This window comes from Schistocerca serialis, chromosome 9 (assembly GCF_023864345.2).
Source record: "Schistocerca serialis cubense isolate TAMUIC-IGC-003099 chromosome 9, iqSchSeri2.2, whole genome shotgun sequence".
NCBI lineage: Eukaryota > Metazoa > Arthropoda > Insecta > Orthoptera > Acrididae > Schistocerca > Schistocerca serialis.
The window spans coordinates 490,704,160-490,719,209 of record NC_064646.1 but is presented as its reverse complement, the minus strand read 5'-3'; the positions used below and the strand labels follow the sequence as shown (position 1 = coordinate 490,719,209).

The window sequence follows — 15,050 nt, the reverse complement described above, 5'->3', positions numbered from 1 at the left end:
AAAGCTGCTACATCAACGATATACTTCAATACATTGTTTACAATAAAACATTCCTCAATGAAAATCAAAAGAAAATTTAGAACTTTATCATTGAGCAGATCGACAGCAACAATGGTGGAATTATTTACCTGGACGCATCGGTCGGCACAGGTTCAAATGGCTCTAAACACTATGGGACTTAACATCCGAGGTTATCAGTCCCCTAGACTTAGAACTACTTAAACCTAACCAACCTAAGGACATCACACACATCCACGACCGAGGCAGGATTCGAACCTGCGACCGTAGTAGCAGCGCAGTTCCGGACTGAAGCGCCTAGGACCGCTCTGCCACAGCGGCCGGCTCGCGGCACAGGGAAAGCGTTTCTAATAAATCTAGTGGTGGCGGAAATACGTGCTAATCAACACATCGCACTTGCACTAGGATCATTCGGCATTGCAGCCACTCTTGTAGGAGGAGGACGAACTGCCCATTTCGCCCTACAACTACTGTTGAATATAGCCGAAGAACAATTCCCGGTATGTAAAATTTTAAGAGAATCTGGACGGGGTGAACTTCTAAAACAGTAGGGGAAACAACAGCACATGTAGATCAGTAACTTTTACAAACAGACGAAGGCACATACCCTACGACCAGACGAATGGTCACATTAAACTCAACAGTGATTTCCACACATTGTTCACAACTATACAGATCCGGACTGGCTATTTGAAAGGGCAATTTTTCCAACTAAAAATAATATTCTCGATGACATCAACTTTAATATTCCAAAGAAAATTCCCGGTGTAGAGAGAATATACAAATCGATCGACACGATGGTAAACAATGAACGATATATGAACTCCCCTACAGAATTTCTAAACTATTTGCAAGTATCAGACCATACTATTCAGAAATACCAACTTACAAAAACTGCGTAATGGAACAAGGATGATCGTCAAACAACTATTTAATAACATCCTCGAAACCGAACTTAGGACTGAAAAGTACGAAGAATACACACGATTTATCCCCAGAATACCACTGATCTCTACTGAACTACTATTCCAGTTTAAAAGACAGCAATATCAAATCAAATTAGACTATAGTTTTACAATAAACAAAGGGCAAGGACAAACGTTAAAATGTTGCGGCATCATCCTCAAAGACTCCTGCTTCTCTCACGGTCAACCATACGTAATTTTCTCTCGAGAAGAAAATTCTAAAGATTTGTTCATTTATACCCGGATAACTAAATGAAAAATGTTGTTTATAAGTAAGATTTGTAAATAGTTAGAATACATTTCCAATAAATTTTTTTTAGCTCTTGAAGTTGAACAAGTATTGTAATTGTTTTCAAGAATTTTTTTACCTCTTGTACTTTAAGGTACAGGGTGATTCAAAAAGAATACCACAACTTTAGGAATTTAAAACTCTGCAACGACAAAAGGCAGAGCTAAGCACTATCTGTCGGCGAATTAAGGGAGCTATAAAGTTTCATTTAGTTGTACATTTGTTCGCTTGAGGCGCTGTTGACTAGGCGTCAGCGTCAGTTGATGCTAAGATGGCGACCGCTCAACAGAAAGCTTTTTGTGTTATTGAGTACGGCAGACGTGAATTGACGACAGTTGTTCAGCGTGCATTTCGAACGAAGTGTGATGTTAAACCCCCTGATAGGTGGTGTATTAAATGTTATATCCTAGCCAGTAATGCCACCCGAGCCCGCTGCCAAAAGGTTGGCAGCATCAAAGTCCGGACGCCGTCCGCATAAGCAGCGCCAGCGAGACAGGAAATCGCCGCAAGTCTGCGCGCGCCACCGCTGGCTTCTGGGTTCTTAAGCGCTGGAGTCGCGAGCGCTAGGACAGTTCTGTATTCGCCGCTCAGTTGTATACTCGCCACCGAATTGTGTACTTGCTAGTCAGTTGTGTGTTCATCGCAGCAGAGTTGTTGTTTGTCGTCAGCCGACGCTGACCTAGCCGCTCCGACTCGAACTAGACAGATTTCTGTAGACACGGAGTTCACTACTGTTTCTGTATCTTCGTTAATAAAGATAAGTACCGACTTTTATTTAACCAAAGTGTTTGGGTTTTCATCTTTCTGTTCACTGTTCCAGCGGACCGGTCGGCCCGCTATTAAAAGTGTGGCGGTGACTTCGTAAGCCGTTTCTACAGCGAATTGCTTGTCGCTACGAACACCGCCACAAAACTGGCGACGAGGACTTCCGAACTCGTGTGCAGGGCTGGTTCAACTTGTTTCTGGTTATACTAATTATAGCGATAAAATTTTGGGGGCTGGTTTAATTTGTGTTCACTATGTCTGCCGAATTACAACAGTTGATCTTGTTACAGAGTCAGCAAATACAAAGTCTGGTGGAAGCAATCGCCAAACAAGCGGCTAATCCTCCAACACAAAAGGAACAAGCACAGGCAGCACCACCTTTCCGTGCTTTTGATGCATCGAGAGAAGAATGGCGAGAATATTTCGCGCAGTTGCAGGCGCACATGACAGTCTACAAAATCACGGGTACTGAGCGGCAGCTTTATTTAATTTCCACTGCAGGCGTGGAAGTCTATCGACTACTTTGTAAGTTGTTCCCGGAATCCAAGCCAGAAGCTTTAGACTATGACGTTGTTGTTAACAAGCTTGCTGAGTATTTCGAGTCGCGAGTTCATGTGGCAGCAGCCAGATTCAAGTTCTTCAGATTAAAGAAACTGCCACATCAATCTAATAAACAGTGGTTAGCAGATTTACGGGGCCTCACCCGTCAGTGCCGATTTAATTGTGTGTGTGGAGCTTCCTACAGTAATGTCATGTTACGAGACGCTATTACTCAAAACATTGCAGATTCTCGTATTCGTGCTGCTATCTTAAAGTTGCCTGACCCGTCATTAGAGACTGTGATGAACATCATTGAAGCCCAAGATACTTTTGACTATGCTGAGTGTGAGTTAGATCAGCCATGTATTTCTCAAATTGCCTGTGCTAAGCAAGTTATGTCACGCCCGCGGCCCCACCGGCAGAGTCAGACTGTAAACACTAGCCGGCCGCGTCATGTTAAACACATTCGTCAGCCGCGTGTGCAAAATGATAGAGTTAAGTCTTGCCCAAAGTGTGTTCTTGCTCATCCTCGTGAACGTTGCCCGTTGAGAAACGCGGTTTGTCACTTTTGTCAAAGGAAAGGACACATCCAGACTGTTTGTTTGCGTAAACGCAAGAACAATTCTAGTGCTGCCCAGCCCATGGATATTCATGTTCTTCAAAGCCAGCCCGCCCAGAAGGTCGCGTTTAAAGACTCTTCCACGGTTCGTGTGGGTAATAAACTTGTTCGCAATAAGCCACCCACCCAGCCCTCTGCTATGCGACCCAAGCGTAATTCAAACGCTGTAAAAAGTAATGTACAGACTGCAAGTGAAGCGGGAGTTGTTGTTCCACCCGCCCAACCCACGAGTTGTCGTAAGCAGCGAACACGCGCTAAACTCGCTGATTTTGTGTCTTCCGCCTCCACTGCACTGATCCAGAGACAGTGTAATAAACTATTTGTGAAGCTACGCATCCAGGATAAGACCTTCAATTTTCAATTAGACACTGGTGCGTCTGTGACTCTCATATATAGTGCTACGTATGCGGCTATCGGCCGCCCTAAACTTTCAGCGGCAAAACATTCTTTGGCTACTTATAGTGGAGAACAAATTCCTGTGTTAGGTGTATGTAGCGTGCCGGCCACATTCCGTGGCAATACAAAAACAGTTTCATTCACAGTGCTCCGCGCTACAGACAGTGTAAACATTTTCGGATTAGACTGTTTTGACTTGTTTGGCCTGTCTATCCAAGACAATGTGTTGCAAATTAATTCTGTTGTTGTTCCTCAAGACAGCATAACCGATTTGTGTAAACGATACAGTGACATATTTAAAGACGAACTAGGTTGTGCTGCGAACTTTGCCGCTCATATTACGTTAAAAGATAATGCTCAGCCTCGATTTTTTCGTGCTCGTCCAGTGCCTCACGCCCTCCGGGCACCTGTAGCAGATGAACTTCGTCGTTGGCAAAACAACGGTGTTATTCACCCCGTTTCAGCGAGCCCGTGGGCTTCTCCCTTAGTTATTATAAAGAAACCGTCTGGCAAGTTACGTTTGTGTGCTGATTTTAAGTCGACAGTTAATCCTCAGACTGTCATTGATTCTTTTCCTTTGCCTAGACCGGACGAGCTGATGGATAAGTTAGGGGAAGCTCGTTTCTTTTCCAAAATTGATTTCCGTGAAGCATATTTGCAATTGCCCCTCGACGAGCAATCACAACAGTATTTTGTCATACACACGTCGTTGGGGTTGTTCCGTTTTCTGCCTTTGCCTTTTGGTTGTGCGTCAGCTCCAGCTGTTTTTCAGCGTTTTTTGTCACAACTTCTGGCTAATGTGCCATCGTGTTGCAACTATTTAGACGATATTGTTGTGTCCGGTCGGACGCCTGCTGAACATTTCCATAATTTGGAGTGTTTGTTTACAGTGTTGTCTCAGGCAGGCCTACGTTGCAACATCGATAAATGTTCATTTTTCCTTACGGAGATGGAGTATCTGGGACATGTTATTAATGCTCAAGGCATTCATCCCTCCCAGTCACATTTAGCAGCTATTCGTGATTTGCCCGCCCCTCGCAATCTGCATGAATTGCAAGCAGTTCTTGGCAAATTGACATATTAGGTTTATACCTAATGCATCACAGATTGCTGCACCGTTGCATCGTCTCCGCCGTAAGAATGTTCCGTTTGTGTGGTCAGCTGATTGCCAATCAGCCTTTCAGCAGCTTAAAGAGGCTTTATTGAATGAGCGTTGTCTGGTCCATTACGACCCTAACAAGCCTCTGGTGTTAGCTTGTGATGCCTCTTCTTTCGGCCTCGGTGCTGTGTTGTCTCACCGAGTCGGTAACACCGAACGTCCTATTGCGTTCGCATCTAAATTGCTAAACAAAGCTCAGAGTAATTATAACCAATTGGACAAGGAAGCGTTGGCTATTGTGTTCGGTGTCACAAAATTCCATCACTACCTCTATGGTAGACCATTCTATTTAGTAACAGATCACAAGCCCCTGACGTCACTGTTTCATCCGTCTAAACCAGTTCCTCAGCGGACAGCTCAGAGACTACAACGTTGGGCTCTTTTGTTATCACAATACCAGCATGAGATACTGTATCGTCCTACAGCTCAGCATGCAAACGCTGACGCGCTTTCTAGATTGCCGATTGCTGCGGATGATGTCTTCGATTCCTCTGACGACTCTTGCCATCAGATTGACGCCGATGAGCATCAATTCCTCCGGGATTTTCCGATTGATTATCGTCAGGTGGCACGTGAGACAGCTACGGATCCTCATCTGAGTTTACTATTACGTTTTGTTCAACGTGGTTGGCCGTCCAAGGCAAAGGACATATCGGATCCTGTGGTTCGTCGCTATTATCCGCAACGTCATCTGTTGTCTGTTTCGCACGGAGTTTTGCTGTTACGCACCGAGAATGACCAGCTTCGTGTAGTGGTTCCCCAAGTGCTCCAATCCAAGGTCCTCGACTTGATGCATCAAGGTCATTGGGGAGTGGTCCGCACCAAGCAGCTTGCCCGCCGTCATTGTACATGGATCGGCATTGATAAGCAGATTACGCAGATGTCTACAGATTGTTCGACGTGTGCCGAACACCAAGCTGCTCCGCCTCAACGCTATTTTGAGTGGGCACGCCCTGCCGGTCCCTGGCAGCGGGTACATATTGATTTCGCTGGTCCATATTGGAATTCTCGTTGGCTCATCGTGATAGATGCATTTAGTAATTTTCCGTTTGTTGTGCCCATGCAGTCTACAACGTCTGCACATACTATACAGGCGTTGACTTCAATTTTTTGTATTGAGGGTCTTCCAGAAGTTTTAGTGTCTGACAATGGTCCACAATTTACCTCTGCTGCATTTGAAAGTTTTTGTTCTGCCAATGGCATTCGCCATGTTCTTACTCCGCCGTTCCACCCTCAATCGAATGGTGCAGCGGAACGTTTTGTACGCACATTCAAGGATCATATGGACCGCCTTCGTGCTACGCACTCTCGTCAGCAGGCCCTCATCACGTTCCTGTCGTCGTACCGGACCACGCCACGCGACGGCACTTCGCCTGCGGAGCTTCTCCACGGCCGTCGTCATCGCACCCTACTACGGTTGTTGCACCCCCCGGATCGACCCGCCGCTTCTAAGCATCGCACGCGTTTTCAGCGCAACGACGCCGTTTTTTTCAGAGTTTATCACGGTTGCCGTCGTTGGGAACGTGGTACCGTGATAAGTGTCCAGGGTCGCGGTTTTTATACTGTTCAAGGTGCTACTGGGGTGCACAGGAGGCATCAGAACCAGTTGCGCCGCGCTGGCCGCCCGGATTCTGCCGCTCGTTCTTTGTCCACAGATTTGGTCCGCGGCGGTTCCAGCCGCGCCTTCCGACTTCGCTGCCGCCCCCGGGACAGCAGCAGCAGCCGTCGCCGCTACCACGCCGACAGCCCGTCCCGTTGATGCCTCTCGCGCAGCTTCATCCGGGAGCGCCCCAGGTGGTCGCTCCGGCGCCTGCGGTCCCTCTTCAGTCGCCACCGCCTTCGGAGCTGATGGACGTCGACCCCTCAGCCGGGCCGCCTTCCCAAGCGGTGGCTGTGCAGCCTGTCCTGCAGCCGCTTTCCTTGGGCACCCCCAAGGAGTCTGACACCGCAGCGCCTTGTCCGGCGCCCACTCAGCAGCCGTCGACGCAGCGTCAGGAGACGCTGCCTCTCTTCGTGGGTCCCGACGCCCCGTCGCGTCCAGTACCAGAAGTGCGCCCGTGGTCACAGGCGTGCACCCTGACCTCGGTTTTCAGTCGGTGTTTCCCGAGGCCCCGCGCAGCCAATGCTGGGGTGCGGACCGGGGACTGCCACCGCCAACAGTCTCCGCCCCGGTCTCTTCTGCTACGCCTGCGGCCAGACCCCTCCCCCGCCGTCGACGCTCGTCACGTCATTATTCAACGACGGTGCGGCGATTTGGGGGGGAGGAGTGCTATATCCTAGCCAGTAATGCCACCCGAGCCCGCTGCCAAAAGGTTGGCAGCATCAAAGTCCGGACGCCGTCCGCATAAGCAGCGCCAGCGAGACAGGAAATCGCCGCAAGTCTGCGCGCGCCACCGCTGGCTTCTGGGTTCTTAAGCGCTGGAGTCGCGAGCGCTAGGACAGTTCTGTATTCGCCGCTCAGTTGTATACTCGCCACCGAATTGTGTACTTGCTAGTCAGTTGTGTGTTCATCGCAGCAGAGTTGTTGTTTGTCGTCAGCCGACGCTGACCTAGCCGCTCCGACTCGAACTAGACAGATTTCTGTAGACACGGAGTTCACTACTGTTTCTGTATCTTCGTTAATAAAGATAAGTACCGACTTTTATTTAACCAGAGTGTTTGGGTTTTCATCTTTCTGTTCACTGTTCCAGCGGACCGGTCGGCCCGCTATTAAAAGTGTGGCGGTGACTTCATAAGCCGTTTCTACAGCGAATTGCTTGTCGCTACGAACACCGCCACAAAATTAAACGTTGGTATAAACAGTTTACAGAGAATGGGTGTTTGTGCAAAGGGAAAAGTTTTGGATGGCCGAGAACGAGTGATGAAAATGTAGCACGCATCCAGCAAGCATTTGTTCGCAGCCCAGGAAAATCGACTTGCAGAGCTAGCAGAGAGCTGCAAATTCCACAATCAACTGTATGGAGAGTCCTACGAGAAAGGTTAGTTATGAAACCTTATCGTCTGAAATTGGTTCAAGGCAGGCAGCCCGTGACAGAGCACTTCATCACTGGCCTCCAAGAAGCCCTGATCTTACCCCCTGCGATTTTTTCTTATGGGGGTATGTTAAGGATATGGTGTTTCGGCCACCTCTCCCAGCCACCATTGATGATTTGAAACGAGAAATAACAGCAGCTATCCAAATTGTTACGCCTGATATGCTACAGAGAGTGTGGAACGAGTTGGAGTATCGGGTTGATATTGCTCGAGTGTCTGGAGGGGGCCATATTGAACATCTCTGAACTTGTTTTTGAGTGAAAAAAAACCTTTTTAAATACTCTTTGTAATGATGTATAACAGAAGGTTATATTATGTTTCTTTCATTAAATACACATTTTTAAAGTTGTGGTATTCTTTTTGAATCATCCTGTATATCGTTTTATTCCAACTCTCACACAGTGTTATATCAACTCCCTGAGCGAAGCCGAGTACCCCAGCTAGTCACCTAAATAATTATGCCACCATGAAAGAAACGACGATGTAAAATTTCATCCAACATCAGTTTAGAATGCAAAAGTATTTATATTTTGTACATGAAAAAGATAAAAATTTGACCACAATCATCTGCGAAGGGATCATGAAAGTAAATACAGGGTTTCTGTAATAAATATTCCAGTTTCAAAACGCTGTAGATAGAGAACCACTGCTCAAAATGACGTCAAATTTGAACAGAATATTATTGACTATTCTCTTCTTGTCTAAAAATCTGCGTTTAATATCCTCTCCTCTTCTGCTGTCATCAGTTATTTTGCTGCACAAGTAGTAAAACTGATCAACGACTTTTAGTGTCTCATTTCCTCGCCAAAATACCTCGGCATCGCGTTCTTAAATTCGATTATATTTCATGGTCGTTGTTTCACCTTGGTGATGTTCACCTCATGATCCCTTTTCGAGACACTATGCATTCCTTTCAACTGTTCTTGCAAACGCCTTTGCGTCCATGACGGAATTACAATGTCATCGGCAAACCGCGAAGTTTTTATTTCTTCCCCGTGAACTCTAATACCCTTTTCAAATTTCTCCATGGGCTCCTTTACAGCTTGCGCATTGTAGGGAATGGATAACATCGCGAACTGTCTACGTCACTGTCTCACCCCGTGTCACTGCCACAGCTCCCTTTCATGCTCTTCGGCTCTTATAACTATAGTCTGGTTTCTATCCAAGTGGTAGATGACTTCTCGCACCCTGTATTTTACCCCTGATGCATTCAGAATTTCAAAGGATGTAGTCTAGTCAGCAATGTCAAAAGCTCTCTCTAAACCTACAACTAATATGGAATTTTTCCCTTCTTTAACTTACTTTCTGAGGTAAGGGTCAGTGTTATCTGGTGCGTTCCTATATTTCTCCTGAAACCAGACTCATCTTCCCTATGGAATGCCTCTACCAGTTTTTCCATTTTGCCGTAAATAATTCGTGGCAGTATTTTGCAAATGTACGAGCACTTGCCTTTTTGGTACTCAAATTATTACGTTCTTATTGGGCTCTGGGTGTGTTTTGCCTGTCTCATGAATCTTACACAACAGTAGCAATAGTTAACGCCCTTGCAATGATCTCAATATTGTGAGGGAAAGTTGTCTATCCCAGAGGTCTCTTTGAGTAAGGTATTTCAGTGCTCTGCCAAATTCTTCTCGTAGCATCGTATTTCACATCACATATTCATTATCTCCCTTTTCCCTTCCTGTAATATTATCTACAGTTCAGTTGTATAGCCGTTGTGTTTATCCCTTCCATCTTTCAGAAGGTCGACATGTGTATTATTGTGGTCTTGAGTTCAATGACTGGTGTGATGCAGTTCCCCGTGCTAGCATATCCTGTATAAATCTTTTCACATGCAAATAACTTCTGCAACCTCCACCCAGTTGAACCTGCTAACTGTGTTCTTCTACAGTTTTTAACCCTGCACTTCTCTGCACCCGTCTCCACACCTGAGTGGTCACAGCAGTTGACTGACATGCGGGGGATCCATCTGGGATTCCCGGTGCTGCCAGGCATTTTCCCTTGGTGGGAGGAGAGGACTGGAACCGGGGAGAACGAGAACTACGGGCCCTGCAACGAACTTGTGACGTCACACTAGCAGGCCTGTTGCGAACACTCGGCTCGGTGCAGAGCACACGGGATATCAGTATTGTTGTGTACATAGTTCTGCGTAGTCAGCGCATACACAACTTTCCCACTAGAGCGCGCCCCGCTAAGCACAACAGCACAGGCGCAGTGCTCGTCCATCTCCGCACTACGAGATGGCGCTGCTTAAGAGACAGACCAAATTCTGCTTCCGCCGATCCGTGTATTAATACGTAACGCAGCCAATGACATTGCTGCTAACGTAGAACCTTTTCTCCTCGCGGATCACACTCGCGCAGTGATACCTGAACGCGCGAGGTATTAGAACGAGTGTACAGACCTCTGATTAGTCAGTCTGCATTAGTCTGCATTTGTCTGCACCAGTCTGTATCAGTCTGCATCAGTCTGCATTAGTCTGAATTTGCCTGTACCAGTCCATAGTCAAGTTTCAGTCTGTGCCTAATAAGATTATCATATTCCTGTACATAGCCATGAAGAGAAATGTATAAACACTTTGTCAAGAAATTAGAGCAAATACGGAGACTTACAAGCAGTCGTTCTTCCCACGCACAATTCGTGAATGGAACAGGGAAGGGAGGATCAGATAGTGGTACAATAAGTACCCTCCGCCACACACCGTAAGGTGGCTCGCGGAGTATAGATGTAGATGTAGATTTAGATGTATCAGAGATATGTGAGAATAAGATTTACGTACCAAGACCAAAGGAACTTCAGATTGCCAATTGTAAATAGCATCCAGAATCAAGTTAAGTAATTTTATGCTTATTATTATTTTAATAAATGTGTGTGAAAATTAATCAAGTTCCGTTTAAAGTTGGTCACCGTCAATCTGCTACTCTAAGCGTGCAAGTGGCATTTCTATCGTCTGACCTAATGGCAGAAGATAAACACGCCACGATAAGACCACGAGACATATTGCTGACACTCGCCTACTTCGTTAGAGCGACAAGTCAAATAATCTGATGGTGCATGTACCGAAGGTATTACAGTACGCACACCACAAGTATATAATATTAAAGGAGTTCACTTTGTTGTGTGCTATGAAGAGCTTGCACAGACTTAAAGGGGCAGACAAGAATTATTAAACTCATCTGAAATAGTTACTCACTCCCTGCCAGAGACGGCTGCTGGCACTTGCAAGACCTGCAGTGTGACGTGCTATATACGCATCACGGCTTGTATTTCTTGTGAGCCGCAACTGGAATGGGGTGCTCTGAGGCTCGTGAGGCCGAGGGAGGAACTAACTACCGAGTAGCGGCGGTTCCAAGTCCCGCAAACTGACAGCGGCCTGGATAATGGTGTGCAGACACCATGCGTCTTCGTACTGCATCCAATAAAGCCATCGGCAGAGGATGACGTGGCGATCAGTCGGTACCGCCGGGCCTGCCAGGGGCAGTGGACGGATTTTACAAGTTCTACACTACCCTCTGGTATCACACTGACAATCCCTTCATACGTCAGAATGCGTCTTATCAATCGATCCAATCTTTCAGTCAAGCTGTGGGATAAATTTCTTTTCTCTCCAGTCCATTAGTTACACTGTCTATATATCCAGGATTCTCCTATAGCACCACATTTCAAAAGCTTCTATTCTCTTCTTGTCTGAACCGTTTATCGACCAAGTTTCACTTCTGTACGAGGATACACCCCAGAGAATTGTTGTTATTGTTGTTGTTGTGGTCTTCAGTCCAGAGACTGGTTTGATGCAGCTCTCCATGCTACTCTATCCTGTGCAAGCTTCTACATCTCCCAGTACTTACTGCAACCTACATCCTTATGAATCTGCTTAGTGTATTCATCTCTTGGTCTCCCTCTGCGCCGGCCGAAGTGGCCGAGCGGTTGTAGGCGCTACAGTCTGGAGCAGCGCGACCGCTACGGTGGCAGGTTCGAATCCTGCCTCGGGCATGGATGTTTGTGATGTCCTTAGGTTAGTTAGGTTTAAGTAGTTCTAAGTTCTAGGGGACTGATGACTTCAGAAGTTAAATCCCATAGTGCTCAGAGCCATTACTCTCTTTGCGATTTTTACCCTCCACGCTGACTTCCAATACTAAATAGGTGATCCCTTGATGCCTCAGAACATGTCGTACCAACCAATCCCTTCTTCTAGTCAAGTTGCGCCACAAATTTCACTTCTCCCCAATTCTGTTCAATACCTCCTCATTAGTTATGTGATCTACCCATCTAATCTTCAGCATTCTTCTGTAGCACCACATTTCGAAAGCTTCTATTCTCTTCTTGTCCAACCTATTTATTGTCCATGTTTCCCTTCCATACATGGCTACAATCCATACAAATACTTTCAGAAACGACTTCCTGACACTTAAATCTATACTCGATGTTAATAAATTTCTCTTCTTCAGAAACGCTTTCCCTACCATTACCAGTATACGTTTTATATCCTCTCTACTTCGACCATCATCATTTATTTTTCTCCCCAAATAGCAAAACTCCTTTACTACTTTAAGTGTCTCATTTCCTAATCTAATTCCCTCAGCATCACCAGACTTAATTCGACTACATTCCATTATCCTCGTTTTGCTTTTGTTGATGTTCATCTTATATCCTCCTTCCAAGACGCTGTCCGTTACGCTCAACTGCTCTTCCACAACCTTTGCTGTCTCTCAAAGAATTACGTTACTATCTACAAACTTCAAAGTTTTTGTTTCTGCCTCCTAAATTTTAATTCCTTTTCAAAAACTCTTTAATTTCCTGTACTGCTTGCTGATGAACACCCACTAAAAACAACGAAAATCGTGGTGCACAACAAAGCGCATCCGCGGCATGATGTGGCTAGCAACTCAGTGCAGATGTTGTCTAAGCTAGTAGTTTGGCTATGGTGGCTTAGTTAAATGGTCATTTAGTGGTGAAGCTGCGTTGACGCAGGTCGTAAAGAGCACGACTCCTCGTTTGCAGAGCTACGATGGGCGTGCTCCTGGACGGCTGGATGACGGAGCTGGTTTTGGCTCTGTCGGTTGTGGTGCTGGCGCTCTACCTGCGCTTCCAGCGTGGCTACCAGCACTGGAAGAGGAAGGGCGTGCCGTATGAGGAGCCGACTTTCCCGTTCGGTAACCTGGGACGCAGCCTTCTGGGCCAGAAGTACTATGGGGACGTCCTCCGTGACCTGTACGAGAAGGCAAAAGGTAAAGGCCTTCCTTACTGCTGCATTAGTTGAGAGCACTGCTGTTACTATTATTATTAGTGTTTAGTGTACATAGTAGACAGCAAGAATCATAATACAAGTGATACATCTGATGACTACAATTAAATCTGTATGCAGAGCACATAGTAGCTGATAACAGGTGGTAATTACAAAATGCGGCAAATAGCAAGAAATTCATTTATTTTAGAGTATTGAGAGAAAAAGGTAAAGAACAGGTAGACTAGGTTATTATGAACTGATTTACGGACGTTATGTTCAGAATATACAACGGCTTCCATTATATAAAGGTTTAACAACACCTGGATATAGGTTCATGAGATGGTACAACTGACCTTCGTGAAAATACATTGAGTTACAAACTTACTCGTAGAGAGTGCATTAAAAATGTGTATCTAGGAGATACTGCTGATCAAAACTAGAAAAAAAGTCCTGAAACACATGACCGGAACAAATACACTACTAGCCATTAAAATTGCTACACCACGAAGATGACGTGCTACAGACGCGAAATTTAACCGACAGGAAGAAGATGCTGTGAGAGCTGCAGCAGAGACGCTCAGTAGCACGGTACGGGCTTTTGCTGAAGTTTCGAGAACATACCTTCACCGAGGAGTCAAGCAGTATATTGCTCCCTCCTACGTATATCTCGCGAAGAGACCATGAGAATAAGATCAGAGAGATTAGAGCCCACACAGATGTAGATGTAGATATGCAAATGATTAGCTTTTCAGAGCATTCACACAAGGTTGGCGCAGGTGGTGACACCTAAAACGTGCTGACATGAGGAAAGTTTCCAACCTATTTCTCATACACAAAGAGCAGTTGTCCGGCGTTACCTGGTGAAACGTTGTTGTGATGCCTCGTGTGAGAAAGCGTACCATCACGTTTCCGACTTTGATAAATGTCGGATTGTGGCCTATAGCGATTGCGGTTTATCGTATCACGGCATTGCTGCTCGCGTTGGTCGAGATCCAATGACTGTTAGCAGAGTATGGAATCGGTGGGTTCAGGAGGGTAATACGGAACGCCGTGTTGGATCCCAACGGCCTCGTATCACTAGCAGTCGAGATGACAGGCATCTTGTCCGCACGTCTCGATCCCTGAGTCAACAGATGGGGACGTTTGAAAGACAATAACCATCTGCAGGGACAGTTCGGCGACGTTTGCAGCAGATGGACTATAAGCTCGGAGACCACGGCTGCGGTTACCCTTGACGCTGCATCACAGAAAGGAGCGCCTGCGATCGTGTACTCAACGACGAACCTGGGTGCACGAATGGCAAAACGTCATTTTTTCGGATGAATCCAGGTTCTGTTTACAGCATCATGATGGTTGCATCCGTGTTTGGCGACGTCACGGTGGACGCACGTTTGAAGCGTGTATTCGTCACCGCCATACTGGCGTATCATCCGGCGTGATGGTATGGGGTGCCATTGGTTACACGTCTCGGTCACCTCTTGTTCGCATTGACGGCGCTTTGAACAGTGGACGTTACATTTCAGATGTGTTACGACCTGTGGCTCTACCCTTCATTCGATCCCTCCGAAACCCTACATTTCAGCAGGATAATGCACGACCGCATGTTGCAGGTCCTGTACGGGACTTTCTCGATACAGGAACTGTTAGACAGCTGCCCTGTCCAGCACATTCTCCAGATCTCTCACCAATTGAAAACGTCGGGCCAATGGTGGCCGAGCAACTGGCTCGTTACAATACGCCAGTCACTACTCTTGATGAACTGTGGTATCGTGTTGAAGCTGCATGGACAGCTGTGCCTGTTCACGCCATCCAAGCTCTGTTTGGCTCAATGCCCAGGCGTATCAAGGCCATTATTACGGCCAGAGATGGTTGTTGTGGGTACTGGTTTCTAAGGATTTATGCACCCAAATTGCGAGAAAATGTGATCACATGTCTGTTCTAGTATAATATACTTGTCCAACGAATACCCATTTGTCATCTGCATTTCTTCTTGGTGTAGCAATTTTAATGGCCAGTAGTGTACTTGTTGCGTTGAGATACGC

The 15,050-nt window shown here is 46.3% G+C and overlaps 1 protein-coding gene across 1 annotated transcript in view; it reads left to right on the top strand.

Annotated features, from left to right (window-relative positions):
- Positions 1-15,050, top strand: part of LOC126418520 (cytochrome P450 6k1-like) — a 77,483-nt gene that overhangs the window by 13,099 nt on the left and 49,334 nt on the right. The window contains exon 2 of the mRNA XM_050085319.1: positions 12,783-13,009. Coding sequence (XP_049941276.1) covers positions 12,790-13,009 — 220 coding nt within the window. The 5' untranslated portion in view covers positions 12,783-12,789. The remainder of the gene's footprint in view (positions 1-12,782; positions 13,010-15,050) is intronic.